The sequence below is a fragment of the Barbus barbus genome (genome assembly GCF_936440315.1).
Source record: "Barbus barbus genome assembly, chromosome: 35".
NCBI classification, from domain to species: Eukaryota; Metazoa; Chordata; class Actinopteri; order Cypriniformes; family Cyprinidae; genus Barbus; species Barbus barbus.
The window spans coordinates 16,192,451-16,217,599 of record NC_136763.1 but is presented as its reverse complement, the minus strand read 5'-3'; the positions used below and the strand labels follow the sequence as shown (position 1 = coordinate 16,217,599).

Sequence of the window (25,149 nt, the reverse complement as noted above, 5' to 3'; positions counted from 1 at the left end):
TTCTTAAGGAGATTTTATAAAATCACTGTTATGACATTTAAAATCACATTTAATTCAAGTTTACCATTTTGTTCATACATATGTCCGTTTTGACAGTTTTGCCATATTATGATCACAGAGAAACCTGAAAATTACTATATAAACTCTTAAAAAGAGAAGACTTGCAAAAAGTATTGTCACCTGTCATTTATTTCAAGTATCTATAGCTGCAACAAAATATGTGTGCATGTATGTCCGCGTGTGTGTGTGTGTGTGCAAGCAAGCTTAATGATTATTAATATGATAGGTTAACCATTTCATTTCATTTCTATTTGTGTGTGTGTGTGTGTCTATTGTCCATTTTAGATGTGTTTCACTGTCAGCTATACATCCAGGCTGGCCTAGACCCTAAAAGCATACCACCTTAGGGCTTAAAATGCTTGAACCCCGGTTATCGCTGCTTGCAGCTATATTTTACATTTATGTTTTTTAAAACCTGCCATTTTTATGTGCTTCTACTAAACAACTAACGAGTATCCATTTTATATGAATTAAAATATAACTTCATTACAAATAAGAAAGTATTATAATCATACTAGTACTAAATTCAGTTGCTATGTATATATATATATATATATATATATATATATATATATGTGTGTGTGTGTGTGTGTCACTACTGTGCAGCAAAAGTCTTGGGCCTTTAGTGGCTTTATTTATTTATATATTTATTTTGTATTGTTTTTTTTGTTTTGTTTTTTGGTGAAAATACTAATGGCCTAAGACTTCAGGCCATACACAGTAGTGTGTGTGTGTGGAGGCCTGTTAAAGTGTTAACTAAACATAATGCTTCTCCATGGTTAGACAAAAGGGAGATTTAACAAGACAGATTAATGGATTTTATTTTATCTTTAACATAAAAATCATCATCTAAACAACACATTTATGTGGCCTTGAAAACCATGTGAGAATGCGTTTCGGAGTGAAAGAAGACTAGTTAAAATCTAACATAAAAAATAATAATCAAGTAAAGGATAGCTAAGACAATAGGTACAGGCAGTTGAGGGTGAAATTAAACAAGTGTATCAGATGTCATTTTACATATTCTGACTGTATGATTCTAGCTCTCATCTAAATTCTCTCCCGCTCCTCTGATTAGACGCTTGTTCCCTCGTTTCCCTGTTGGGCCCTTTGGCTTGGTGAAGGCTTGTTTCAGAGCATGCTGCTTCGGGTAAACCTCTTCATACAGGAAATCCTCTGTCAAGCACTCTCCACAATCAATCTCCATCTACACACATGACACATAAACAGATTTACTGAAATGTGGATAAATATTTGATTTAAAGTGAATGTCAAAATGTTATGGATTATGAAGTTATTATTCAAAGGTCTGAGTTTCAAAAGTTTCAATTTGGTTTTAATATATATTGATACTTTTACCTAGCAATAATGGACTAAATTGATCAAAAGTGACAGTAAAGATATTAATAATAATGTTACAAAATATAAAATGTCAAATAAATTCTGCTTTTTTACATTTCTATTCATCAAAGATTCCTGGGGGGAAAAAAAGTATCACAGTTTCCACAAAGAAATTAAGCACTACCGCTGTTTTCAACATTGATAGCCTAATAATAAGAAATGCTTCTTGAGCACCAAATCAGCATATTAGAATGATTTCTGAAGGAAGATGTCATGTGACAATTCAGCTTGTCATCACAGAAATAAATAACATTTTAAAATATATTTAAGTAGAAACAGTTATATGAAATAATAAATGCAGGAGCTTATTAAATTGTAAATTAGTTCACTTCAAGGAACTGTGATTTTACTTGTTAGTTCAATATTTAGCTTATTTTATGTCGTGATGACCAGCTTTGTAATTTGGAGGTCTATGTGAAATTGTAATAAGTAAAATATGAGTTTTTTTTCCATTCTCAAGGATCTGACATCTTTGTACTCTTCTACTCAGGTCAAAGCTTGAATTTTCAACAGCTATTTAAAAAAAAAAAAACATACTGTACAGTATTATGACCAACTGTTGCTGTTATTGTACCTTTTTGGCGATCTCTATGTGATAGTCTCTCTCTACCTCATCCAGCAGTCGATTCTTACAGCTGGAGTACAGCATCCTTTCTTTGATGCTACAGCTATACCCAGGCATAGAGTAGATGAAAACTGGTCCACATATTCAAACACAAACATAACAAACATTAGCTTTGAAGAAAAAAACTCTTTACCAATAATGAGAAGCCAATTCGGCAGTTACAGTAATATTTTGTCACTAACCTACAGCTTCCAGTGCCTGTCCTTGATGGGCGTGTTTGTACAGGAAAAAGTGGTATCGTGGGGCATCAGTGGGGATTCTGCTCGGCAGATCTTTGGTCTCTGTAGGACTAATGTGGACCAGCTCAATTGTCTCTCGTTCGGTGTCCAGCCGCTTAAAGATGATACAGTAAAAAGTGCTTTATTATTGGGTTTATGGAGATTATGTGGAGTGCAGCAGGCATAATATTCTATGTGATAATGTAAAATTGTTGAACTCTTATTCAAAATGTTCAGTAGGGCCAGTAAGATTTTTTTAAAGAAATGAATACTTTTATTCAGCAAGGATGCCTTTACAATGTTACCAAACAATTCTGTTTCCAATCAATGCTGTTTTTTTTATTTTATATTCATCAAAGAATCCTAAAAACAATATATTGTGGTTTCCACTGGTGTTAAGCAGACCAACGTTTTTCAAAATTGATAATAATAAGAAATAGTGAGCAGCAAATAAGCATATTACAATGATTTCTGAAGAATCATGTGACACTGAGGACTGGAGTGGCTACGTAAAATTCATTCTTTGTCATTACAGGAGTACATGACCTTTTAAAATATATTCGAATAGAAACATTTTTAAAATTGCAATAATATTTTACAAGATTACTCTTTTACTGTATTTTTGATCAAATAATTGCAGCCTTGGTGAGCATACCAGACCTTTATTTACCCCCAAACTTTCGAACAACAATGTTTGTTTATTGAATAATGAATATTTTGAAGTTAGGTGTTTTGTTGCTTAATTTACTGTGAAATGTAATATTATGTAGAGAATCCTGTTATAAAAATCATGCTAAATAAACAAGCTATTTAACAGCACTATGAAAAGCTTTTTATTTGTATGTATAATGAAGGTAATAGTTACTACATGTGCTTATTCAGTGCAACCTGTACTGTTAAAAATATATGTGGCAGTCTGAACATTTTGCTTTTTGAATGTGTGTATGTGGAACTTACTAGTTGAATGTAATTGATGCGTTTGAGTTTAAGCTGCTGTAAAGCATGTTTAGCCTCTTCTTGCAATGGGAACGCCAAACCCTGCAAAGTCGGATTTTTACTCTCAACGCTGATCTCTGTCTGTATCCGAAACACACATAACAGTTATGTAACATTAAACAGGAATTTTCAGACTGTTGAGAGATTAGTTACCGTTTTGTACACATTGTCATGTTAATTAGAATTCAAATGCATTTGGTTTTCTTGACCACAATATCATTGATATTTGTCTGAGAGGGGCACTTTTGCATAATTTTGAAAAGGGGCAGGGGCTCAAGCCCCCTAAGCCCCCACCCCCACTGTGTAACGTGGCAAATAGGTAAATAAGTGTAGAATAGCACTGTCTGTTTGCTTATGTGCATCAATCCATGCTCGGCTCAGAATGCATTTTCAAATCCACAATGACTTAAGCTATATTCATCGCGGGGTATTTAATGAAAATGCAATTGAAACGTTATATATGTGTGTCGATGTATTTAAGAAAAATAAAAGACATTTAAATCACCATTTTGCTACCCTTTTGCTGCACCTTTGGCTCAGAATGCATTTTGAAACTCTCATTGCATTTTGCTACAATTATCACGCGGTATCACGATGAAAATGCAATCCCAGGTGTCCTAAGTCTAAATGCATTTAGGAAAAACAGAATTTAAATTATAATTTTTCTACAGTTTTGGCTTGGACGTGTTAAACATATCTAATCAATTTGGGTGATACATTTTCATTTTCATTTTGCAACTTATAAAGCTTTAAAATATGTTTTTAATATGCATATTAAAACTAGTGTAGAAAATGGCAAATTTAAATTATCTAATTTAATTTTCATTTCATTTTGCTCTAAATGTTGCACATATGTATGGGAAAATGTAAATTTAAATACAGAAATAAATAGCCATTTTGCATATTACATTGCAAACTGAATTTTGCTACACATATGCTTCCATAACATTAAGCTCACTACAATCAAAGGAGATGAGCTTTCATACTTTTCTTTTGATTGAAATTTGATTTTTTTGTTTGTTTATTTTTTGTTTATATCATTTCAACATGATTGGTTTGTTTAATAGATTAAAATTTTGGCTGTGATTGTTTTATATATATATTTAAAATGTGTTCAGATTAAAAGCTGTTTAAAATCATAAAATGTTTAAAATCATCAAAGTTAAAAATGGTGTATTTACTGCATAAATGTTTGAATATCTGCTGTGGTTACATGCTGTTTTATGGTCATTTAAAGCCAAGGATTTAAATCTTGTGTTTGCTTGATTGTATCTACTTGTGCTTGCTCTTAAAGTGGTGTTTAAAGGTTTTTCACCTGACCAATTGACTCATTGCATCGAACTTTCAAAATAAAGAAGGGAAAAGAAGATCAAAAGTGTGGTCAATCAGTGAAATCCAGTTGAAATCTTCTTGTAGTGGGCTGTCTTTTTCAAGTGGGACATTTAATACCTCAAAACAGTGAGAATTCACTTGACAGTTGTTATCTATGTTCTATCGTGAATAAAATATTGGCTCATGTGATTTGAAAGTCTTTTAGTTTTCATTTTATTCCAATTTAAAAAATGTCTCAACATTTCCAGAATTTGGGATATATATATATATATATATATATAAACTTTTAATCTGTTACATTAACATTTATTTAGCTGAGGTTACCTTTGCTTGTCCACTTACGGTGGCAACTCGTCTTCTCTCATCCTAAATAAAAAAGTTTTGTGAAAATCCCTTTAATACTTACACTTGAAAACAAAATCAATCGTAGTACACTTACCCGTGCCACTTTGTCCTGTCAGGTGCATTATTAAGAAATGCAATAGTTTATTATATATTTAGACAGTCAAACTGTCAGATACTCAATTTTGGTGTGAGACGATTTGAAGTGTATGAACAAATTTTTGACCTTCCTCACCTCTGTTATTTTAATCTGATGGAGCTGTTGCTCAGCGGTGGTGAGAGGAGCCGGACAGGAGGAGGAGGACAGGTGTCGTAGATAACCTTGGAAACAGACATCTTCCTGCAGATAAGAATAGTAAATAGTGCTTAGATGACACATCATCACACCTCTAAATGTGATCTGAGCAAAGGTGAGTGCAGGGCACAAGCAGAACAGAAAACATAGTAGTTTTAATGTTTTAGGCCACTAAATAAAGTTACAATATTAAAGATAAAGATTCCAAAAGTTTTTCAGCGATGTCATAAAACTACCATTTCTGGTTCTTAAAAGAAACTTTTTTCCACCATGAAGAACATTTTGTCCAGTGGAAGGTTTCCATGGATGTTAAAGGATGCCAATAAAGAACCTCAATGTTTTTAAGAGTGCAGAAAACAAATAGCAAAGGTCATTTGCAAGGAAAACACATTGTATTCTGAGCAGTCGGTCGTGATTTCAGGCATCACATAATGTTGAATAATGAGCTCATATCTGGAATACTTGATTCAGATTGCTTAGAATATCTCAGAATTTCTGCAACCTCATTCTCAAAAAAATATTATTTTTGTGTTCCTATTTGTTCCAAAAACAAAAGAAAAAGTTTGCCCCAAAACACCCACGCAGCAGGGTCATTTAATAAATAAAACAATAAATGTTAAATGTTTTGTACATTGCTATGCACATATGTAAATACATACTGTAATAGTACAGATATAAAATAATTTCAACTCTGTATTTTATGATAAAATAAACCCGTCTACACACCTGGACTGTTCCAAACATTTCATCTTTCAGGTGACTTCCTCCAAACTCTTTCTTCAGTGTGGCACGGGTAGCAGCGTACACCATCTTTAATCTCACCTGTGTAGTGCGGAATGAATGGGTATGGTCACACAGAAGGGTAACTGACAGTACTTTGACCCAAAGGGGTTAAAGGGAACATAATTTATAGAGTATGAGAGATAGTTTGTATTGAGCGTACACATTCAACTTTGTCATGTGTTTCCTACTTACTGGTGACTGGTCTGGTGACCAGGAGATAAGCAGCCACTCATATCCCAGCTGGTTCTGTGAATCGAGGCGGTAAAGGATATAACAGGGTTCCAGGCAGTCCAGCATCGGCAGGACACATGCGTCATAGTCCTGATCCCAGCTCTGAGACGCCTCTCTGTACGCTCCCAACACCAGCTGTTCTGAAGCACACACAGACAGATACACACACATACACACCTCATAACACACACCCTGACTACATGCAGCAGCCCTAGATAAATGCACTGACTATCACTCTGGGTCCAAAAACAGCACAGCGCCATGTTATCATACACTAGCACTGTGTGGATAACATTCCACAGTCCAGTTTATCTCAACATTTACTTGACATCCTTTAGAGTCAACAGTATGTAGCCTTACATGGCAAAACATCAAACCAAGTGTCATTTATTTTACAAGATAGCAAAAGCACACTTTTAAGCAAAACATCGATATGTTTGTTAGGTTTTAAATGATAAAACCACATCTAAATGACGAACACCCATGTGAACCTAAGTGGTACCCCTATGATAAAGAAGTACACTTAAATAAAATATACTTAAAAAAGAAATAACATTCTTTAATGTGAACTGAATGTACTGTTTCCAGACACTTAATTGCATGTTAACTGCACTTAATGAAATGTATTATACTTTACATTTATATTAAATGCAATTAGTTGAACTTTAGAGTGATTTTTGAGTAGGAATATGTACATCTTTCCATGTAATTTCATAATTATCTTTTATTGTAGGCTACTTTTATTGCACTACAATTTAATAACACTATAGCTAAATTTTTAATCAAGTACTCCACTTTACATGTGCTTTATGATGTTAGTCAACACATCACAATAAGGATACTTACTGAAAGCATGACAAATTATAACTAAAACAAAATTATTTAAAAAACTATTTATTAAAAAATTATTTAAAACTTTTTTAAAGTGTACCTTAGAGTGTTACGAAACATGGTCCTAAAAGTGTACTCACTTTAAATGGCTATTTATTTCATTAATATTATAATTTTTTTAAACAAAAGATTTGAATTACACAAGTTGACATCTAATACAATCAAGTGGAGCTCTTTTTTGACTGAGAAATGTAATATTTAAGTATGACTTGAGTGTCCAAATACTTTTCTAAATTATATGACCAATATGTGATCTTCTAAGTAATAATTTATAACTTGGTTTACTCTACAGTAGGTATTTTTTATTACAAAATAATGTGAGGCCTGCTTCGTTAATTGGAAAGGGTAAATAGCAGTAAACTAATCAAAAGCACCATTGACCTTTGTGCTCAAACAAAACCATCCTGTGGGTATTGAAATACTATTATTATATTACCTATGCATATATGGTCTCACAAACAAATGCACCTACTCACCGCTCTTTATAACAATCTTCACCACTCTGACTGCGCCCCTTCTCGCCTTCATGAGGAACTCTCTCAAGTCTGGAGTTGCTGGTTTCAGTAGAGAAGTATACAACAGAGACAAAAACCTTTAATCATCATAAGAATAGCGAGAGACGACCCCATTACATAGGCCTAGTATTTCATGTTATAAATTATAACAAGAAAATGGACTGAAACAAAGGAAATTTTAGACTGCTTCCACACTGTGCGGCCTGTGCCTCATTCTTGGCCTCGCCATGGTAACAGGGCATCAGGACTCATAAATGATGTAGGTGCAGGTGAGATGGATGAGGAACAGCGCTTCCGCCCGTAAGCTTAAATTACCTCCCATCATCATTCACATAAAACACAGCATAATATTATCTCTCTATTTCAAACCTATATAGACCACTATACTGTAGAACCAACAGTTTGTTTGCTAAAACCCAGAATTAAGCAGAGCTATCAATATTCCTACTCAAAACATTTTTAGTAATAAAATGTTCTTTTTTAAAAGATAGTTCCCTTTGCCCGTAGATGAACGTCATTTGCACATAGACTCCACGCAAATCTGAAAAAGTTCAATGCAAGATTATGATGCAAAAGTTTTCAATCTAGAGCTTTTACAGGTTTCACTCCAAAATAACTCTTTTTTTTTACTTTTTACATATCTTCATAGTATCTCAAAATGCGTGCTTTTCTTTCACTAAAAGGAGAAGATAAAGACAAAATATGAAGTGATTTATTCTACATTTTGAATTTTATAAATCTATATGGGCTGCAGTGTACTTACCATGAATACCCGTCTGGTGCGACATCCCAAATCCCCACGATGGTCCAGCTCAGTCCAAATTCCTGTCGAAACTCCCACGTTGTCCTCCTATTGTCTTCAGTGGCACTGCTATCTGTGCCCAGCAGTGTGGTCCAACTCACTTCCGTACAATGACATCAACGCCCCTTAAGCATCTTACCAGGGGAATCCTGTTTGAAACTTGACCTGCGGAACTGAGGAAGATGTGTAGCCTAATATTACACCTGTCAAGGGATGGGTTCCAGCACACCACTTATCTAGTATTATTCATCCATCACTGGTGGCCCTTATGGGGTATAAAGTGGATGACAACATCTGATATCTGTGATGAGCTGAATGATGAAGCTGTAGTGTAGAATAAAAAGGAAGGACATTATGTCTGTCTCCGCTCTTCTACAAACAGTTATGCCATGCTCCATTTGTGAAAAGAAATGGCACATTATCACTCACAAACATCAAGGACCTGATAGGAGCATATAAAGCAGTGGCCTGTGGGAGCTCAAATTCCACCAGGCTGTCATGAGATACCATGCAGGCGGCTGCTGACCCCCAACCAACATGACAGGCAGTTCAATTAGACAGCCTAACCAGCTATCAAAAGACCATTTCAAACTGTAAACTCACTCTCTTGACCACACTTGAGATTTTGCATGAGGTTTATGAGATTTGTTTCAAGGAAATTATTGTGTTTCTAAAAAGTGTTTGAGGGCTTTTTATTTGATTAGAGCATATAACAGACAAAAAGGTTTAAATTTGATATTATGTATCTGTATAAAGACAGAAAGAGAGAGAACATACCTTTGAGTTTTCTAGTGCTGGCTTCATGTTTAATTCACTCAGCTGTGAGCACAAACCCAGTCATTATTCATTATTCACGGCCGGCCCTCCCTTCAAAGATACACACACGCTCAGCACTTAGATTCTCTTTCTTCTTCACAACACTTATTTTTTTAAATATGACATATAGTACTACAGACTTGTCCGTATGCATTTCTAGACAATATTTAGGAGGAAAGCACCCTCTGTTTTCTCAGACCCCTTTAAGAAAGCATGAATGATAACAAAAAAATTGCTGTTGTTCGTATATAGGCTACATTTGGTAAGACTGCAACCCTGTTGATCAAACTATTTACTGACAACTAAGTCCAAGTCTATCTAAAGTCTTTACTAGAGCTGACTCTCGTGATGGATCTTTTTAGTGAATAAGATACGTACACAGTCTGATTCTCTAACAAACGACTCTTTTCGTGAATTTCGTGAATCAAAACATTCTATGAATAAAATATGTGAACTTTTTTTTTCTGTTTTGTATTTTTATATTGAAGATATGTAAAATATCACTCTGCCCAGTGCCTTTTATTTTGGATTTCACTTATGCCATCCACGAAAATGGCCTATTTTGGTCAAAAGAAAAAGCTCAAATAGCTCAAAAGCTAAATTTGTTTGCAGATTGTTTAATATTTTATCTCAATGATATCCATACATTTTAAGTTCGTCCAAAATAACGTACCTCTTGAGGTAGGTCATAACTCTTTTTTAACAAATTGATATAAGGGATGATTCATGAATTGAAAATGAATCAATTAATAAATCAAAAAGTACAGCGTGACAAGTGTAATTCGATCTATTGGTCTGATTTGGCTAAAGAAGTGAACAATGACTTTTATTTTGAAATGGTGTTCATTCACTAGTAGTAGTAGCTACAGCTTATCTTGCTCAGCTGCTCATTTTACGTGTTTAATGTCTTCTTGGTTTGGGTTACTCAATTTTTCCTGTGATGCTAGCTTTTTAATCGTACATATACGCCAGTGAGTAATGTCAGATATAGAGGCTTAGATTTGAGGAAAGAGAGTTGTCTTTGAACTATTGATCTGTGAAAATGCGCTCTGCACGTGAGGTGACATTTACGATGCTAATGAGAGCATATGCCACAGCTTCAAAGACTGAGACCGTCGCTTCTAACGGGAAAGCAGGACTCAAAGCAGCAGATATCGCGAACAGACTCCGGAGTGAAAAGGAAAAACAAACAAATGACAAAAATGAGGTTAGCTACGTTTGTTTATGCATGTATAGTGCGTTTTGAGTAGTGTCTTTATGTGCAACCATTTGGATTCCGTCTTCTTTCGTTCCTCTCCAAAGGTTCCGGTGTCACCTCTTCAAAACAGAGTAAACGAACTCAAACAATTCTCTCAGCAACTACAATCTGTTCATCCCAGTGTGCTCGTAAAAGCTCTTTACAGGGGCATCCTCTATCAAGACCAAAACATAATCGCCATAAATAAACCATATGGTGTGCCTCTGCATAGTGAGTATTTTTTGTTGATTAGGTTTATACATTAAATACAACAAAAATCTACAAGTTTCATACCATTCCGATAAAGTAAAATATGTATTTAAAAAAATCTAAATGTAACATTTTTCTGAAGACCACTGAGGGTTAAGTCCATTTAAGTACAGGTGCATCTCAATAAATTAGAATGTCATGAAAAAGTAAATTTTTTCTTGTAACTTATTTCAAAAAGTGAAACTTTAATATATTTTAGATTCATTACATGTAAAGTAAAACATTTCAAAAGTTTTTTGTTTTAATTCTGATGATTAGAGCTTACAGCTCATGAAAGTCAAAAATCAGTATCTCAAAATATTAGAATATTTACATTTGAGTTTCAATTAATGACCATCCCTGCAGTATAAATTCCAGGTATCTCTTGTTCTTTGAAACCACAATAATGGAGAAGACTGCTGACTTGGCAATGATCCAGAAGACGAACATCAACGCCCTCCACAAAGAGGGTAAGTCACAGAGGGTCATTACTGAAAGGAGTGGCTGTTTACAGAGAGCTGTATCAAAGCATATTAAATGCAAAGTTGACTGGAAGGAAGAAATTGGGTAGGAAAAGGTGCACAAGCAACAGGGATGACCGCAAGCTTGAGAATACTGTCAAGCAAAGCTGATTCAAACACTTGGGAGAGCTTCATAAGGAGTGGACTGAAGCTGGAGTCAGTGCATCAATAGTCACCACGCTCCGACGTTTTCTGGAAAAGGGCTACCAAGCCACTTCTGAACCAGAGACAACGTCAGAAGCGTCTTACCTGGGTTAAAGAGAAAAAGAACTGGACTGTTGCTCAGTGGTCCAAAGTCCTCTTTTCAGATGAAAGTAAATTTTGCATTTCATTTGGAAATCAAGGTCCCAGAGTCTGGAGGAAGAGTGGAGAGGCACAGAATCCAAGCTGCTTGAAGTCCAGTGTGAAGTTTCCACAGTAAGTGATGATTTGGGCTGCCATGTCATCTGCTGGTGTTGGTCCACTGTGTTTTCTGAAGTCCAGAGTCAACACAGCCATCTACCAGGAAATTTTAGAGCGCTTCATGCTTCCTTCTGCTGACAAGCTTTATGGAGATGCTCGTTTCATTTTCCAGCAGGACTTGGCACCTGCCAACACGGTCAAAGGTACCAAAAGCTGGTTCAATGACCATGGTGTTACTGTGTTTGATTGGCCAGCAAACTCACCTGACCTGAACCCCATAGAGAATCTATGGGGTATTGTCAAGAGGAAGATGAGAGACACCAGACCCAACAATGCAGATGACCTGAAGGTTTTATGAAGTATTCTAATTTGTTGAAATCATCACAATTAAAAGGACCAAAGACTTGCAAAAGCTACTTCAGTCTGTGTGCATTGAATTTATTTAATACACGAGTTTCACAATTTGAGTTGAATTACTGAAATAAATGAACTTTTCCACGACATTCTAATTTATTGAGATGCACCTGTACATACCTGATCCTGGGGCCCGGTTTCACAGACAGGGTTTAGACTAAGCCAGGATTAGGCAATTGTTCAATTAGGAAATTTAAGTAATTTTTATTAACATGCCTTAGAAAGAAACATTACTGGTGTGCATCTTGAGACAAAACATATGCACTGATATATTTTAAGATCAATCAGTGAAAGTTTCTTTGTTAGAACAGCTCAGACTTTAGTCTGGGACTAGGCTTAAGCCTTGTCTGTGAAACTGGGGTATGAGTCTTACATGATTGCATAAGACGGGTCTTTGGATAGACTAACGTACTTCTTAATTTCCTTGTTCCGTTCTCATAGATGTAGGTGGCATCAGAAACAGTATAGTAGAATGTCTGCCTTTGTTAGCAAAGATAACTGATGGCATGCAGGCAGGAGCACAGTTGCACCTTTGCCATAGCCTGGAAAAAGAAAATACTGGAGTTTTGATCCTGGCTAAAACAGAGGAAGCTGCTGAACATGTCCAAACACTCATCAGATCACACAAAATGGAAAGAAAATACTTGTAAGTTAAACTTCAAACTTCTTTTCAGTTGGATGCAATTGGTTTTGAAAGGGTAATTTGTAATGGTGTAATTTGTGTTATAATGTGATGTACTGGCCAAGTCATGGTTGTCCAAGATGAATTACCCAGAAACGGGACAATAAAGTATATTCTATTCTATTCTATTATTTGTGGCATGGCATCTCATTAAGTTGTCTAGTGCAACATATTTTTTTGCTTATTGATAACATTCTCTTGCAGCAGCATACAATAACTTAAACATAATCCCATTTGTTTTGTTCAGGGCAGTCACTGTAGGTGTGCCCGTTCCATCCGAGGGAGTGATTGATATTCCCATTATAGAGAAGGAGGTCACGGGACCTCAGCCGCATTTTAAGGTAACATATTATACCATCTCTTATTCTAACCTGTTTTTAAAAACCGTAGAAGACCATTTTTATTAAAATACTCACCCTCAGGCCATCCAAGATGTAAATGAGTTTGTTTCTTCATCGTTCAACAGATTTGGAGAAATGTATCTATGCATTACATTGCTTGCTCACCAGTGGATCCTCTTCAGTGAATGGGTGCCATCAGAATGAGTCCAAACAGCTGATAAAAACATCACAGTAGTCCACAATGCTCCCGTCCATCACTTAACATCTTGTAAAGTGAAAAGCTGCGTGTTTGTAAGAAAGAAATCGATCGAGATGCTTTTAACTTCAAACAAGTCCTTCATATTGTTTTCTCCATTGAAAAAGTTGTCTCATGACTCGGGAGAGAAATAGGCACAGATCAAACACTATTTGCAAGTGAAAACAGTCCAAAACAACTCTAAACAAATATTGATTTCCATGTGAAAGGACAACAGAGAATGGACTATTTTCCTGGAGGAAACATTATTGTGGATCATAGACTTTTGACCAGAGGCATCAGTTTTACGTTAAAACACCTCACAAACACATTCTGACGGCACCCATTCACTGCAGAGGATCCATTGGTGAGCATGAATTGTTCACAATACGATAAGTATATAATGCATTTAGAAAACAGATTTTTAAGAATAGGATCAGTTTTCTTACTTTACTAGGATTAAAGTATGTATGTTTATTCTGCTCAGATGGGTCTGAGCCCATTGTTCAAAGTGAGTGAGGAGGGAGATGGAGTGACCAGGGTAAGAGCTCATCGACAGGCACACAGTGCAGTCACGCAGTATCGGGTTCTGGACAGCACCAGTGGCTGCAGCTTGGTGGAACTGCAGCCTGTCACAGGTATTGACTGACCATGAGATGTGAAAACCGTGCTTGACTCCAGTCCTGACTGTGGACTATATTCTCTAATTATTGTAAATGTTGCTAGGTTTACCCATATGTAATGTAACATTGTGTTTTGATTTATGTAAAAGAAGACATTCAAGCATGTGATGACCAGAACCAATTTGTGTTTTAGGTGTGAAAAACCAACTTCGAGTGCACATGGCTCTTGCTTTGACCTGCCCCATTCTTGGAGACCACAAATATGCTCACTGGAATAAACTAGCACCACAGGTATAATAAATACAAGTGTTGTAGCGTAGGTTCCTTGAAATATGAACCTATGCTGCCATTCAAAAGATTTTTTGTTATGTTTTCGAAAGAAGTCTCTTATTCTCACCAAGGCTGCATTATTTGATTAAAAAAAAGAAAAAAAAAAAACAGTATTGTGAAACATCATTGCAGTCTAAGACAACTGTTTTCTCTTTTAATATATTTTAAAATGTAATTTTATTCCTGTCATGGCAAAGCAGAATTTTCAGCATCATTGCTCTAGTCTTCAGGGTCACATGATCCTTCAGAAATCATTCTAATATGCTGGTTTGCTGTTCCAAGAAACATTTAATATTATTATCAGTGTTGAAAACAGTTGTGCTGCTTAATCCTTTTTTTCATGATGCTTATATAAATAGAATGTTCAAAAGAACAGAATTAATTTGAAATAGAAAAATCTTTTGATCAATTTAATGTATCTCTTCCAAAAAACCCCCCCAAAAAACTTACGGACCCCAAGCCTTTAAACAATATTGTATTTCCAGATTAGAAGTATTTTTAATGAACACTTGCTTAACCCAGAATTTAGATACACAACCTATTCAAGACTAGGTCCAGTTTTACTACAGTATTTACTTAATCCATGAATATAGCAAGTGTTGTGTTAATAATGAATAATCAAGAGGTGGTGTAGTGTTTTCTTGAGACATGACTCACGTTTGAAGATTGACCACACGTGGGTCTCACATTTCGGATTACAGAAACTGCCAGAGGGCATACTGCGACGGCTGGGCCTGGTGCAGAGTAAAACACGATACCTCCCTCTTCACCTGCACTCCCGAAGGATCATCCTACCAGGGGTCAAAGGTCACAGTGACATCACAGTGTCCTGTGCCCTCCCTAAATACTTCACCAACACCTTAAAGAGACTACAGATCCCACTACCGGGAAAAGAATGAGATGGATCACAGCTAGCGAAAGTATTACATTTGTATTGAGAGGATGAAGTGGGGTGGATTTGACTTTGACTGTAGAAAAGGTCACGGATATTACATTGTGTATTCTGAATGTTTTTTTGTCCAGACTTTGTAATAAAATACCACTGAAAGTGTTTTATGAAGAAAAATTATATCTCCGCTTCACCTGTAAATTAGGGATCCACAATATACATGTACCATATAATTTATCAGCCAACATTAGATTTTTAAATAATTACTGTTGGTTGATGTATATTTAATTGTGCATACACATTTGATTTTCTGCATAAAACTTAAGAATTTTGTCTCAATTTCTAACAGTTAAAAACAGGTCTAGAAATAGTACTTTAAAAAAATCTGGCTTCAGGGTTTTGGATAGTGGGAATCCAGGTTCTTCTAAGAAAAACAAACTGTTTTTGAGGGGACAAAATAAGATAAGAAATATCTTTAAGTGATTTAATGCATGTGTTGTCCTTTTAAATTAATCACTTGGAGGTTTGCTGAAGCCCCCTGGCTGAACCTTTATTCTATTTAGGGGGGGGGGGATGAGTATAGCATTTTAATAACAAAAATTCTCATTAGCTAGAATTTTAATACCAGCATATTCCTTGTGTAAATTTCTTTAGTGAATTGTTGCATTCAATTCAATAATGCATGTAATAGTTTTGTGACAGAACTGACGAGGGATTGCAGAAAGGGTCAAAGACGACACATACAGGTAATTCACTGTACAAAAAGGCATGTTTGAAAACACAGGCTTCAATTCTCCAGCACCACTATAATATCAATACATATCAGGTTACCATAGATGCATGTATATATAAAAAAAAAAAATAATAAAAACAGAACCAAAAAGTCTTCATGTATAATACACTCCTCAGGTACGTGAACTCTGCTACTGCAAGCTCCGGGGGGTGAGCGGGGGTTGTGTTAGGTGTTACAGGTGGATGAAGCCATGTTTTTAAATGTGTTTATGCCTGACCATCACATGGTGTTCCAGTCCACTGCCAATAATCACTTAAGTTTAGTATGCAGTCTTAAAAACCACCAGATCCTTGCAGTTCTGCACTTAGAAAATAAAACAGAGAGGACAGTGGGAAGAAGGATGGAGCGTAACATACATGGCAGAAAGATAAACTGCACACATCAAGGGATCTGGGCAAATACGTTTCAATGGTCATTAGAGGAACAAACAGAAATAGTTCCTGTATCTAAAAAAAAAAAAAAAAGGCTTATATGTATGTCCAGTTCACTGAAAACCCCTCTTGAACCTCTTCGCTCCCCTTTTAATCATGGGTGAAATATAAGGAGACGCTGCAGAGGCTATTTGATTCAGTCTCTTGAGAAAGGAGAGGATGATGGCACGATGGAGCGCTGGAGAAAGCCTCTCTCTTATTCCATCTTGCTTTCTTTCACTTGCCCTTGTCTTTTCTCAGTGTACGTTGGCCTGCGCGATGGAGATTATCTCCTGGATTTCCCGCACCATCATGATGCGTGTTAGCATGTGCTCCAGCTGCTCGCTCGTGATTGGCTGAGTGGAGTACCAAATAGGGCTGTTGGGTGCCACAACAGGCTCAGGCGTCAGGTAATATGTGTCATTACGACCCTTTGCAGTCTGAGGGCTGAGGACAGACAAAAAAAAAAAATGAAGATACAGAAAAGTAAATTTTATTGATAATTAAAAAACGATTGCGTCAGCTATTGCATTAGCATATGATCAAATCAGTAGCTCACCATTTGAAGAGGTAAAAGTCATAGAGCTTGATAGGACAACGCAGGGGGTTCTCTGGGTCCTCTGCCTGCTCTGCGTACATGTCATCTGTCACTAAAACAATAATAGATGTGATTTATGACTTCCCACAGTTTTTGGCCAATGAACTTGTGACTTTCTATAACTCTTCCATTCATTTGTTCATGTCAAAATTACAATTATAGATCACACACACACAAAAACTATTACTGACTATTATTATTCACTGTAGAAGTCTCCATGGCCAGGACTGACATTTTTGTTTGTTTGACAAACATTTTGTAATTTAATTGAATATGCAATTTAGTGTCTCATTTGCTAGAAATATTGTCAAATTTTGAGTATTACATCCGGTTACTATAGATATAGCTATTGAATTGGCTGAAATCCCATATTGGTTGATCACTGATAACGGTCTAACTTTGGAAATATTTCAACATCAAGGAACTAAACGTTTTTCAACACTGATAATAATTGTTTCTGGAACATACAAACAGTATATCAGAATGATTTCTGAAGGATCATGTGACGCTGAAAACCAGAGTGATGGCCACTGAAAATTAATAATAAATTACTTTTTAATGTACATCAAAATAGAAAAGAGTTATCTTTAATGTATAATATTATTTAAAATTATTGCCATTTTTACCTTTTTTGCCCCCCCAATAAATGCTGCCTTGGTGAGTAACAAAACTTTACTGACCTCAAACTTTTGAAAGGTTTTTTTACACTATACACAAGGGTAAAATTTATATTTATCTTGTAACATTTGAAAACATCCAGCCTTATTTTGTGGCTGCCTCCTAACCTTTCTGTCCAACATGGTGTGGCCCAACTCCTTTCAGGTAGCGGATGCTGGTGCTCTTGTCTTTAGGGTTGGTGGGATTCTTTTTGGTGTGTCTGAGCACTTTGGAGAAGGCCACTTTCATATGCTGCTCCACTGTGGTCAAGTGGAAGTACCTGTGCAGAGATAACATTATAACCCCTGAGCACTCACTGCCATCATCTTTGAAGAGAAGGAGACTCACTTGGTGTTGAAGTACATCAGTGTAGTAAGTAGAGTGGATGGAGAATGAGCTCCCAGCTGCTTGCACTCCCAGAGCATCTCCTCTGTCACATGACTTGGGATAATGTAGCCTGGCAAATGCAAAGGCAATTAACATAAATTTTACAAAACTTAAAAGGACATAATTTAAAAACACACAAACATCTTACCAAGAGGGTGAACACTGGGCCTCCACTCTTCAAGAATTTTGTGTAAACACTGACAAAACCGGCTGTAGTACTGATCAGAGAAGATGTCGTCTACTCTGCCATTCTCAAACATGTACTGTACAAAACAAAAAAAGGAAATCAGCTTATGCAAACTAATGATCCAACATAATCAGCAGAAACAAAAATATGAAGAATTAAGACATACTTTCTGTATACATAAAAATACATAATATAGTGAATCAGGTTCAAATGGCTCCCCCTCCAGCCCACGAGCCTCTTGGGTCATCAAAGACAGAGCCAAGTTCAGCTCGCCCACTGAACTTGATACAAGATCATCCTGGAAGCGCAGCGGCTGTCGACCTGCAGACACAGACATTCATCTTGCTGCAAATAAACATAGCTAAATGCTTAATAGAAACAGTTCACAGTTTTGACCATGCATTATATATGGTAAAGGGACCTTTTAAAACCTAAATAAACTGAAAAATGTAAACAATTTTCCAAAAGAAATAAACCATATACACTAGTGTTAGAAAGTTTTGGGGCGGGAAGTTTTGTGTTTTTGAAAGAAAACGTCTCCTTTTCTCCCCAAAGGCTGCATTTATTTGATCAAAAATACATTAAAACAGTAAAATTGTGAAATATTATTACTACTATAACTTCTGTTTTATTATAATTGAGTGCTGATTGGTAGCTGCTTTAATGCTTACAGGCGTGTGTGCACGATTACGAAATGGATTAAGGAAATTGATTTGTTTATAGCGATATGTTAAATTGGCTCTATTATGCAAAATTCACTTTTGTATTGTTTTTTAACAATTATGCGTCAGCAATGTGTATACACAACCACCCTATTGTGACTGAAAATATAGTGTGTTCATGTGTTTTTGACAGTTTAAACGCAATAAGATGTGAAAGGGGACTCGCGTGACACCATCTGCCAGCCAGCTTTCTATGCAACTGTGCTCAGAAAACCATATATCAGAAGTTTAAACTTATACGACTTTAAAACGCGTGCAAATAATAAGCTTATATGATGTCAAAGAACGTGAACATGACAGATATGATAATCATGACCAAACAGATGTTTTGTATTAGCAGAGTATGCGAGGCAGGAGCTGTAAAAGCACAGCCCTGTTTTGGAAAAGTGGGTGGGAAGCAGCAGCTCATTTGCATTTAAAGATGCATACAAAAAAAGAGCATGTTTTTGCTTCCCGTTAAAAAATTGTCTTTTTCAGTATGGAATGATAAATGATCTGTGGGGTATTTTGAGCTAAAGCTTCACAGACACATTCTAGGGACATCTAAGACTTTACATCTTGTGAAAGGGGCATAAGAGGTCCCCTTTAAATATTGCATTAAATCACTGCATGTGTTCCAAAGCTGTCAAATATGGAATAAAGAATCATAATATTTCACTTATATTACTATCACCTACTAAAATTTTAATCTAGTAACAATCCTAAATTCAGCTGCGGTATAAAGAGAGGTAGCGATGAAAACGTTAGCTCACGTCCTATAGGTGCCAGCTTATTTTGTTCATTCTTGTCCAGCTCAGCATTTTTGCGCTGAACCCACAGCCTCCACACTTCCAGCCCTTCCTCAGGCTTCAGCGTGTTGGGGAGGATCAACTCTGGAGGAGGTTCCACCTGTGGTTCTGCCTCCGTCTGAAAACACAGAACACCATCATTGCCACATTTTTTTTGATATGCATAAGTGAGCCTTCACAGTTAACTGTGCATCACACCCTGAAGAAATGCAAAAAGACTCGAGACAGCCTGGGGGTTATGAATACTTAAAGGGATAGTTCACCCAAAAATTTTAATTATGTCATCATTTACTCACCCTCAAGTAGTTCCAAACCTGTCTGAATTGCTTTGTTCTGCCGAACACAAACGAAAATATTTTGACGAAAGTTTGTAACAAGGCTGTTTTGGGGCACCACTTACTTGACTTCCATAGTAGAAAAAAAAATGGTGCCTCAGAATTGCTCTGTTTCCCACATTCTACAGAATATCTTCCTTTGTGTTCAGCAGAACAAAGACATTCATACAGGTTTGGAACTACTTGAGGGTGAGTAAATTATTATTATTATTTAGTCATTTAGCAGACGCTTTTATCCAAAGCGACTTACGAGGACAACAGAAGCAATCAATTTGTAGTATTAAAACAACTAAAAACAGATCCAAAACTAAAAGCTAAAGCTTTATAAATACTACCTATACACATGAAATGACATAATTTTCATTTTTGGGTGAACTATCCCTTTAAGCATGCAGAATGTGTTCACCTGCAAGTGGAGCTGTTGTTCCTGAGCCTCTCCATCCTGTATGTGTTGCTGCTGTTGCTGCGGATCCCATATGTGCAAGGCCTGCGTCGTCCCAGAGTAAGCGCCCCCTAAGGTCTGCACTGCTACAGGGATGTGAATGTTTCCATTCATAAACTGCGCTGGGAACAGCGAATGTACAACCTCCTCCTGAGTGGTCATTCCTGTGCCAGACACTGGAATGGCAGCCTGAGATGCACCAATTACCATCTTGTCCTTGTCTTTATCGGTAGCCGAGGTCTGTACCTGCATGGTGCTGTAGGCCTCCTGAGGGATGGCGATGTGGGCCACACCTTGCTGCTGTGGGGCAGAGTACACAGGTATGGTCCAGGTCTCACCAGCTGGGCCTGTGATGGTACCAGTGGTGCTGTAAAGATGAGTGCTATCAACGGTCAGCAGGTCTGGTCGGAGTGACAAGTAGCCCTGCTGTTGGCCCTGTGGGATGGCCAATACAGTAGCCAGCTGCTGTCCTTGAGGAAGTGAGTAGGACACAACTGTCGGGACATCCACCTTGCGTTTCTTTGCAGGCTGGAGGACAGCGGGTGAGCCTCCATGTCGCCGCTCTGCCTCCCTGGGGGAGCCTTGCTGTTGAGGAGGGGACAGAGCCTCCACAGTCTGGATCTGAATCTGCTGACCTCCAGCAACCGCTGCCACCAGTTGGGCTTGGAGCTGTGAGTCAAATACACATTACTATAAGAATCTAAAATACATAAATGAAAAGGCCGATCATGCATTGGTGTCCATTACCTGTTGCTGTTGTTCCTCTGTGAGTTCTCCCTGTTGTACCAGCTGTGTAGTGGTAACTCCTTGTAGCTGCTGTTGGGTGGGAGAGGCCACCTGAAGTACCTGACCAACTGTCTGACCCTGCTCCCCCTGGATCTGCACCTGCCAATAAAGAGATGGAGAGGTATTTAGATCAGGGCTCAATAAAAAGCACGTCCTGCTAATCTGGAATAAGGTCTCAATCTTGTGTTGCCATGTATGTTATAATTTTCCTGCAAAAGTGTGTTTATGAATATTTAAAATTCACAGGTTGGAGTTTATGGAACATTTGGGGGAAAAAATCTAATATGATTTAGTGTTCAACTAACATTTATCATCTGAAAGAGTCCTCAAATGCAAACAGTGTGTATCGCTTCAAGAGAGCAATCATACATTTATGTTGTGTTTTACTTTCTTTTATATTAATCTATTTTTCATTCATTCATTCGTAATTGTTTAATCATTGTATTATTCTATTTAATCAATTATTTATAATTAGTTTAACCATTTCTACACTCATTTCATTGATTTATTCACTGATCAGTCATTCTATTATTTATTCTATATTATTATATTATTCTTCTTAGTTGATAGAAGACTGTTATTACAGTTTTGGGTACCAGACAAGACTTGCTGGTCACAGATTTTTGGTAGACAATTTTGCTGATCTGGCGTCCGGGGCTAGGTCTAACACATCAATGTTTGTTTGTTTTCCCCAAGATTCTTTAAGAACATTAATTCTGAACAACTTTCAAGACTATGAACAGTTTTTATTTAATACAAAGTTTTTTTTTTAACATTATACATGTCTTTACTGCCACTTTTGGTCAATTTAAAGAATCCATTCTAAATAAGTATTTATTTCTTTAGCAACAAAATATTTAACTTAATATTTCTTAAAGAATACAAATACTGTAAATGTTATTTTCTTTCATTCTAAAAAAGTATTGGCAAGACACTGCCAGTAAGTTCATTGAAAAGGTGCTACATTCAAGCTGCATTTGAGATGCCTACAAATTCTAATATGATGCTTATAATGTAAGCAACTCCAAAGCAATCATGAGGGCAACTAGTTCCAGGACAAATTAATTTTGAAATATTTCCAGTGTTACTGATTTTTCTATGGTGAACAGATACTAAATCGACAAGACAAAGCAGACATTTTATCTACAGACCGGATAATAAACACGATTGGTAGCTCCAGCCATCATGCCTGAAACTCATGATCTACACTGTAACAAAATATGAAAGATTAAATGTACACTCCCTTCAGAGGAATAAAAATGCCCCTGGCAGTTTGAAGCTTTTCATCATTCTCAGTATTTAAAGTCAGAAAATGCAATTCTTAAACCCAAATGTTGAATGTCTAAAGTGTCATGTCATTCTAAACCTTACTGTTTCTGTTAAACACAATAGAAGATCTTTTGACAATTGTTTTTTTTTTTTCTTCCACACACTGGACATCAATGGTCACCAAATCTGTCTGCTCCCAACATTCTGAATAATGACTACATTTGTGTTCTTTAGAAGAAAGTAAGTCGTACAGCTTTGAAACTACATGACGGTGAATAAATGTTGACTGAACTTTCATTTTTGGCCAAACTACCCCTTTAACCCAACAACCACAGTAAATGTTGTATAATTGCTCAGAGTCAAACCTGTACTTGGATCTGCTGTTCAGATGCTTGATGCACAGCTGCAGCCAGCTGGGGGGAGATCTGTGTAGATGTCACCTGCACCTGTTCAGAGGTGAAGCAGAAATCTGACCACAAGTTTTTGCTTTTTAAATCACAGCTAAAATGACATCGAAAAGCGATTCTTTTCCTACCGGACATGCCAGCTCCAACAATGAGCCCGCCACCTCTGTGCTGTCCGTGTAGATGCAGTTGGCCCCCTGCTGGTACACCATAGTGGTGGTGGTGCCGCTGGTCTGCTGACTGAACTCCTGCAGAACCTCCGGGCCTTTAGAGGCCAGCGACTCCAGAAACTCTTTCATGCGGTGCTGAGGTATAGTGCGCGCCTTCTGCCGCACATACTCGTCGAACGAGATCGCACCGCCTTCAATGGGCTCATTCATGACAGGTCAATCCACCCTGCACAGGAGCCTTGAACACAAATGACATGAACACAATACCAGTCAAAATTTGACTCAAACTGAATGCATGTTTCTCATGACCTTTAAAAGTTTAAACTAAACGCGTATGCATAAAATTAGTTATATGGACCCGTTTCACATTTCTGTGGTCCTCAAAAGTCTTATCGTTGATGAACAGAAACTACAACAAATAGAATTTCTGCATTCCCGTTTGCTCTGATATCATAAGAAAATATCCACAATAGGTTATGATTTTATATAAGAGAGAAAAAAAATTTAGAGCTTGATTATGACGGTCAGAAGAGAAACAGATGTCAAATGTGATTACACTCAGTAAAAACAAGCAACAACGTTAACCAGATTTTTGGTAATGTCAAGGTAATATAACAAGAAGAACTTTATAAATGTAGATTATATTTTTATTAATTATATATGTATATATAAGCTTGCAATATTTACAAAGTTAATAACGGTGTAAAGATGTAATTACAGTCTGTGAAAAGGGTCCATAGACAAATGTCATTATTATTCCATTAATGACAGGTAATTTATGTTTAAATAAATTATTAACATACAATCAACCATATACATACATATAACCAAAAGCTTAAATGCACTTGAGGATAGTGAACCTGAAAAATGGTAATAAGATATTTTTCATCACTGCTATGTCTACATTAGCTTATGCAGATGTGATTTCATTTTTTAATAGTGCATCAGCACCCCATCCACCCATAAACGTATGAAATCTGCATGCATCCTTTTGCAGTTTAGATTCAATTGTATAAACTGGAGGCTAAAGGTTTTTCATGTGATTTGGTGATGATGAAGAGCTCTGTTCAGACAGAAACAGCCTCTACCCTTGCTGTACTTTGGACCCCCTCGAGCAAAATAAATGAGTTGCTTTGAGGTTGCTCACAAATCACAAAGCCATCCTCATTCTAAATGATCAAATATTACATTTTTGAATGAATACACATAAGCAATAATTATAATTGTGTGTGACTATGAGCCAGCTCTGCTTATGGTTAATCAAACACTGGACCACTCAATGCTTTTGCCTCGAAAATTTGCTAGCATCAATGCTAACTCGCTAACCTTTGTAAAATGAGACTTCAAAACCCCAGAAAAAGGTGTAAGGACCTGCATTACGATACTAAATACATTTATGACACGCCGCTATGCGATATTAGTCATTATCCCCGCAGTAAATGTGGCAACGCGCGCGCAGTTGTGTAGCTAATGTGAGCTCGCGTGCTAATCGTCCCATGCTACCTTAAATAAAAGCCAAAGTAATTTCCGCCAAAACACGCCGTTCAAAAAAACAAAAACCCCACTAAAGCTGGCAGTGCACATGTAAAGTCCGTTTACTTTGCTATATCTCGTTATTTCAGCACTCAAACACATTTGTCAATATTTAAGTGCGATTTATGTCGTGACGTGCTTATTCTGCTACAAATATAAATGAAACTGTTTAAACCCCACTGCGGCCGGTTGCAAACATGTCCTACCGTATTGAAAAACACACAAGCGCGCTGCTTGGATGGCTGAAAATGTTATTTTTGACCAATAATGTTTGCGCTAGAGCTGACGGAAGTAGGCCTGCTGTGACAGCGCTGGACCCCGGGCTGTCCTGTAGCGTGAAGGCGGGGACGCAGCTCCCCCTTCCGGCTCCACCGCTGCCGCAAGCACTTTCACAATAACATTACTGTTGCCAGATTCTACCAAACCCCGACAACAAAT

At 36.9% G+C, this 25,149-nt stretch overlaps 3 protein-coding genes across 8 annotated transcripts; 1 reads left to right on the top strand and 2 right to left on the bottom strand.

Moving 5' to 3' along the window:
* Window positions 1-864: 864 nt before the first annotated feature.
* LOC306855359 (twinfilin-2-like) lies at window positions 865-8,596 on the bottom strand. 4 transcript variants are annotated; one of them, XM_079394005.1, is made up of 10 exons: window positions 8,453-8,596; window positions 7,651-7,728; window positions 6,245-6,423; window positions 5,996-6,091; window positions 5,210-5,314; window positions 4,957-4,998; window positions 3,262-3,381; window positions 2,269-2,419; window positions 2,036-2,157; window positions 865-1,267 (listed from the first exon to the last, which is right to left on the bottom strand). In XM_079394005.1, the coding sequence occupies exons 1-10, from the start codon at window positions 8,475-8,477 to the stop codon at window positions 1,100-1,102; spliced, it is 1,086 nt and encodes a 361-aa protein (XP_079250131.1). In that variant the 5' UTR covers window positions 8,478-8,596; the 3' UTR covers window positions 865-1,099. The 4 variants fall into 4 exon arrangements, with proteins under 4 accessions (XP_079250131.1, XP_079250130.1, XP_079250132.1 ...); XM_079394004.1 differs by having other exon boundaries at window positions 5,201-5,314; window positions 8,453-8,568; XM_079394006.1 differs by having other exon boundaries at window positions 3,262-3,342; window positions 8,453-8,568.
* A 1,544-nt stretch (window positions 8,597-10,140) lies between these two features.
* Window positions 10,141-15,399, top strand: rpusd4 (RNA pseudouridine synthase D4). The gene is made up of 7 exons (XM_079393191.1): window positions 10,141-10,514; window positions 10,610-10,775; window positions 12,572-12,776; window positions 13,060-13,153; window positions 13,876-14,026; window positions 14,205-14,302; window positions 15,043-15,399. Exons 1-7 carry the CDS (start codon window positions 10,350-10,352, stop codon window positions 15,238-15,240), a joined length of 1,077 nt encoding a protein of 358 aa, XP_079249317.1. The 5' UTR covers window positions 10,141-10,349; the 3' UTR covers window positions 15,241-15,399.
* Window positions 15,256-25,145, bottom strand: LOC306854890 (transcriptional regulator QRICH1-like). Of its 3 annotated transcripts, none has more exons than XM_079393188.1 (12): window positions 24,918-25,145; window positions 23,140-23,416; window positions 22,970-23,050; window positions 21,297-21,434; window positions 20,514-21,218; window positions 19,737-19,890; window positions 18,429-18,583; window positions 18,224-18,338; window positions 18,037-18,145; window positions 17,817-17,968; window positions 16,993-17,083; window positions 15,256-16,880 (listed from the first exon to the last, which is right to left on the bottom strand). In XM_079393188.1, the coding sequence occupies exons 2-12, from the start codon at window positions 23,386-23,388 to the stop codon at window positions 16,691-16,693; spliced, it is 2,139 nt and encodes a 712-aa protein (XP_079249314.1). In that variant the 5' UTR covers window positions 23,389-23,416; window positions 24,918-25,145; the 3' UTR covers window positions 15,256-16,690. The 3 variants fall into 3 exon arrangements, with proteins under 3 accessions (XP_079249314.1, XP_079249316.1, XP_079249315.1); XM_079393190.1 differs by having other exon boundaries at window positions 22,976-23,050; window positions 24,918-25,047; XM_079393189.1 differs by having other exon boundaries at window positions 24,505-24,920.
* Window positions 25,146-25,149: the final 4 nt, after the last annotated feature.